Source organism: Carlito syrichta, unplaced genomic scaffold (genome assembly GCF_000164805.1).
Source record: "Carlito syrichta isolate Samal-C Ts95f unplaced genomic scaffold, Tarsius_syrichta-2.0.1 Scaffold302610, whole genome shotgun sequence".
Taxonomy (NCBI): domain Eukaryota; kingdom Metazoa; phylum Chordata; class Mammalia; order Primates; family Tarsiidae; genus Carlito; species Carlito syrichta.
The window spans coordinates 180194-185973 of NW_007246706.1; the positions used below are offsets into that span (position 1 = coordinate 180194).

Below are 5780 nucleotides of genomic sequence, written 5' to 3' on the forward strand. Positions count from 1 at the left end.
CTCAGACAATCCACTCACCTCAGCCTCCCAAAGGCGCGGGATTACAGGCTGAGCCACGGAGCCCAGCTAAGAATATTTTATTAATTAAAACACTGAAAGGAATTTAAGAGAAATCTGCCTACTGTAAGTAATTTTGGTTTCACTAAGTTTTCTTGTATTTCATTCAACTTTTTCCTGAATGTACACAGGTATACTTTACATTTCTTCCCTGAGGAAGAATTAAATCTGTCACATACTTTGACAAGCTTGTAAAAATCATATTCAAAACCATAATGGAATTCTGATTAAATAACTACACATGAAAGTTGAATGTATTAGGTTTCATAGATCTCAGGCAATATGAATTCACATATTCTAGGATTTATGAATATAGAATTCCATGTTTAATTACAGCATAAATTAATAAATTTAAACCGTATAACCACCATAAAGCTAAAATTCTCATTTATGCACTTGTGAATTAAAAGAAAGTAACACTATCATCTGTCACAGATCTGACATGAAGGCAAAAATACAATACAAATTCAGACTTAGCTATCAAAATCCTAAAATGCCTCCTATAAATACTCAATATTTCAAATTCCTGTTCAAGGACAAGGACCAAGTCTTCTTTCACACAAAAGAGTCTGTAGACATACAAAGTGTCTGTCTGGATATTTTACATGTGAGGCATATGGGCGACTGTTACCAGACAAGAAACAACTTCTCCCAGTCCTTTTTCAAGACTAATATTTTATGTTTGTTTTTGTCCTTTAATCACTTACACGGCCGAAAAGAAATTCACATATTAAAATAATTCAAGAACTGAAAGATGTCATCTGTAATAGCTGACAGTCATCACAGGTTGTAGTAAAGGAATTCAGAGACAAGGTGTTCCATGATACATGGTTCACAAACACAAAGTTTCGTTATTTCACAGTCACATCACTAAATGTGAAGCATTACTTCAAGGACTTCAATGGAATCTGGTATATAAAAACAAGTGAAACTTTCTATCTCATAGAAAGATTCTACTCCCTCTAAAAAAATCCTCAGTGACCTTGAGGAAGCATTCCTGGCTAAAACATGTAAGGCAGATTTCTTCAGCAACAGCAATATTACACGAATGCTCTTAGGGCACTCAACACATATCTACTAAGCTCTCTAGATTTATGCCCATACACTAGTTTGTGCCACTTGCAAAAAATCAACAGAAACCTTTAAAAATGTTTGACCTTACATGCTATTATAAAACATTTAAGTTATGAATTGATAGATCTTTACATCTTTCATAATGGGAAATATCAGAATACATTCTGCAAATTAAGTGATTCTTCCAGGGAGCAAATTTAACTTGAACTCCCTAAATGGCTACAGATTTGACACACAGTTTAGACGGCTGGAAGTAAATACTTTGATTTACTTGTTCTCTAAAGTGTGCTGTTCAACAGAAATATAATGCAAGTCACACATGTAATTTTAATGCATCCAATAACCACAGTAAAATGATTAAAAAGTGAAATTAATTTTAATATTTTATATAGCCAAATGTATCCCAAATATTATCAATTCAGCATATACTGAACATGTATATATTTTTTAAAAATCAAGAAAGCATTTTACATTCTTTTTTTGCACTAAGTTTTCAAAATCCAGTGTGTATTTTACCATTTACAGCACATCTCGTTTTAAACTAGGCACAACTGAAGTGGTCAAGAGTCACATGTGCCTAGTGGCTGCATTTAATGGACAGCACAGCACTTAGGTAATACTTTGAGATCTGACATGCCACTATCTCCTTAAAATGAGTTTTCATTCATGTGTCCTGATTGAACTGAAATGGTTGTGATTACAAATATACGCAAAACTGTTGTTAATTCGCTGGATAAATCAGGATCAGATCACCTTATCTGAGGATCCAGTTAACACACACAAGAAGAAGCAACTGGATGATACCCTATTATATCTCAAGTAGACTTCAGAGACAGTCTGATTATCACAAGTGAGCACAACTTGTAGCAAAAATATAGGTTAGAACTAAAAGATTTTCTTATCAAATCATAAGACAGCCTTATTTTTAGCAGCTACTCTCTTTCTTGAGCACATATTCTCTACACAAATTATCTATAATACTGCTAAGTTTGTTGAATTTTCTAAGCCATACCACTGTTAAAAACCAAACAGCACTATATGAGATGAAGTGAAAAAAATTACTGAGAAAAATTATCAACCAGCTACTTTTAATACATCTTATACCAACCATCAGTCTTATTCTATCTATCTGCACTGAAATGATTTCTTCCCACAATTCAAATTCATTTACTGCTTTCCATACATATACTTCAACTACCAAAATTACTAAGCGTTTTCCCAAGTAATTAGAACATTTGCTTAAAATGTAAATAAGTCCCAACAATGCATTCTCTAAAAAACAACTAAAACCATTAGCTTAGCACATAAAAGCTGTCCTTAAGGCAAGTTACAGAATAAATCAAACAGAAACAACTATACTCTGGTTTACTGCATTTACATTTTGTAACACCACATTCAGCAATTTCTAAATTTGGAAGGTCAGTTCAGACTGCACACAAGCAGTAACTTTAAAGCTTAACAAAATTTTATAAGTTTCTGCAATAACTTCTGATTAAACCCGCTCTACAGAAATACAACAGAACAAAAATCAGCACCATTCATACTAATCTCAATAAGCAGCACAAAATCAACATATGCATAAGTCCACAACATATGACATATGCGAAAAAGTATTTTTTCTCTCAATTTTATCAAATTCACCTTAGACAATTTTTGTTTAATGCACTTGCAAAGCTGTAAAGAAGCAAACGTAGCCATCTCTGCTGCATACATATCAACGAACAATACACAAATCTCTTGATATTTTTTCCTCAATTTGACACCAAAACAACAAAATTTATTTCTTACCTGCAGTTAGGAGGAGGATCAAGGGTTATTTCAGCTAGCTCCTTCTGAATTCTGTTAGCGAAATGAGAACAGACAAAAAGGATTTGAGATAGTCTACAGAATAACCTGGGAATTACACTGCCCTCTACCACCATGCAGTTAAATGCAAGGCTGGCTTTGCCTTCAGTAATGCTAACATGGCTGCTTCCTCTTTGTTCTCAGAGGCATAACCCAAATCCCTTAACAGAAACTTTGCAGCTTTTTTTCTCACTTGCTACTGTAAATAAGTCAGTCATTCACACCTGATTTGAGAAATAGTCCTCCACTAGTACTCAGTAAAGGATATAAAATCTATTTTAAAACACTTTTTTCCAAAGAAATTCTCTTTCTAAGCTTATATGCAAATGAGACAAAAAGGGAGGAGGGAAAGCACTAGAATATTTGACAATGACTTCTAGTCACTTTTACTGAGGTACAAATTAACAGGCTACTACCAGAGCACCTTAAGAGTTTTGACAGTATCTTAACTGTCAAAAAAAAAGTTTAAAATTTACAAATATCTCTACTAGTGGAAAAACTTCCAAAGACTATTTGACATGCTTATTTAACCATCTCTGTTTTCCCTGATCTTAGGTACAGCACTTAAATTTAATAAATTTTGAGAGGATAAGATATATAGCCTTGAGTTAAATGGGAAAAAGCAGTTCTCTAATTTTAGTTAAATTTAAGAAGCTTTTAAAACTTAAGATTTTTAATATGTTCCTCATCGAGATTACAAATTGAGAAGAATTTTAAATTATTTCAAAGATTACTCTAGTCAATAAAATATTTTCAAGTTATTAATACTTGATTATTAATACAACACACGTGAAAAACCATAAAATAAGAGCATTTCTAAACCACCACAGAATGTAATATTTGATTCATTTATTTTTCCTTTACTTATGATCAATAAAAATCAACAAAACGTCAATATTGGTTAATGCTGTGGATACATTTTCTGCGTAATTACTAGAGTTTCTGGATACTTCACTACTACTAGCACTGATGGAGTCCCATTGACAGAATCTTTTTTCACCACCACAGAAAATATAAATCAACAGGAAACAAATGATCTTTCACTTATGACCAACAAAATATGTTTCCCCTGCTGTTGAGTATTAACATGTCAAGCACATCCACAAGTTTTAGAGTGAAGGGGCCTAAGGACAATGAAAGTTTTCAATCACCAAGTGACACCTAAAATTGTAAATGGCTACATTTCAGTTTTATTTGCCCTCACAACAACATGGAGGGATAATCATAATTTAACTACAGAAAGTTATACCTGCAATGCATGATTTAAAGTCTTGTTTGTATAACTATAAGCAGATTTGGAACACAATTTCAAATCTGTTCTCAAACATAGTCAGGCCTGGAATTTGTAAATTTTCTAGCAAATGTGATCATTTCTGATCATTAAGTTTCATGAAGAGAAGTACTGCTAATCTCTAGAAGTGTCAATTTCATTAAAGAAGATTATGACTCATAAAAGGAAACATCCCCAAAGTACCATCTAATTTGGGTTCACCAAATTTTCTTTGCCAACTCCTTAAACAATCTGTCAGAATGTTAGTCTAATCTCTCCTCAAGGACACTCTGAATGAAGTTACCAAAGTAGAGAGTAAGTTTGCTTAAAGGTCTAATTCTAGTGAGGTCACTTATATACCACCTAAAGAATGACAACTCCTTCAAGTACAAATAAAATTGATAATGAAGTAAATATTTCTGAACAATCGCAACTGATGTAAAACCAACAGAAGCATCCTTCCATCATTTGGAAAACAACCTGACAATGTGCTTAATTCTTTTTTTTTTTTTCACCTTACCTTTTAGCACTAGTGGATAACTTAGCAGTGGTTTTGCTAGAGAGTTTGGTGTTTTTCTTCTGCTGGGTGGCAGAAGGTTTTCTTTCTTCTTGTTCTTCAGGCTCTGGAGCGGCTGGGTCTCTCTGGTCCGCATCTGAACTGCCACTGCTGGTGCTGGGGCTCTCATCATCGGACCTTTGCCTATCACTGGACATCTTGGTGAAGTTATCTCTTGAAAAACTTTAAAGAGAATGGGAGGAAGGGGAGAAAATGTGAAATCTAAGAAGTAAACTAACCGCATTTTCTTCTCTTAATAGTCACCTAAAATCGTATTTCCATTAAAAAGCTTCAAGTGTTCACACTGATATCTCATCGCACAAGGTTACAGGGGAGGTGGTGTATCTCAAAACGCCTGCGTGCAGGGATTTACCGAACTCAAGTTAGAAAACCCACTCACATTTTTTTCCATCCCTTGGACAATCTATCAATTGTCTACTTTCTCGGAAGGCATGAAACAGATTTGCCAGGGAACTTAGGCAATGAGCATTAATAACAAATGACACAAGTAAATAACAGACCTCGCTGAAAAATGTTAAAAAGTCACCAATAACATCTAAATATTTACACGCTGACATTGGTCAGGGCAACCAAATTCCCTTTCCGCGAGGAAAACACACCCTGCTCATCGCCCATATGCTTATTTAAGGTGGCGATTCCTCCACTGTGCACGCAAAGCCTTTACACACAACACTTAAAATGTTTTTCTTCAATCCACTAACAAGCTGTTTCCACGCCAGCAGCGAAGATTCACCCGGCCAAGCCCGAGCTGCCACCCTGGGAAAAGCAGAATTCAAACTGCACCTTCTGCAAAGCTCCCAATGCCGCCGAGGTGCCTCGCACGATGTCTACATCACAGACCGACATTTTGTCCAGAATAAGGGGGAGCAAATTAAAGATAAAAACCGCAGGAAAAACAAACAAACAAAGCCCCAAGAAGTGCAACAAATTTCCGCGCCCGCGGAGGCGAGCCGGGCC

The 5780-nt window shown here is 35.0% G+C and overlaps 1 protein-coding gene across 2 annotated transcripts in view; it reads right to left on the reverse strand.

Annotated features, from left to right (window-relative positions):
* Positions 1-5779, reverse strand: part of UBE2E3 (ubiquitin conjugating enzyme E2 E3) — an 83175-nt gene extending 77396 nt beyond the window's left edge. Inside the window, exons 1-3 of one of the 2 annotated variants that reach the window (XM_008057023.2) lie at positions 5607-5779; positions 4767-4985; positions 2920-2970 (exon numbers count right to left, since the gene is read on the reverse strand). In XM_008057023.2, coding sequence (XP_008055214.1) covers positions 2920-2970; positions 4767-4960 — 245 coding nt within the window. In that variant the 5' untranslated portion in view covers positions 4961-4985; positions 5607-5779. Of the gene's footprint in view, positions 1-2919; positions 2971-4766; positions 4986-5520 lie in introns of both variants that reach the window. The other variant, XM_021711812.1, reaches the window with a different exon arrangement.
* Between the last annotated feature and the right edge of the window lies 1 nt (position 5780).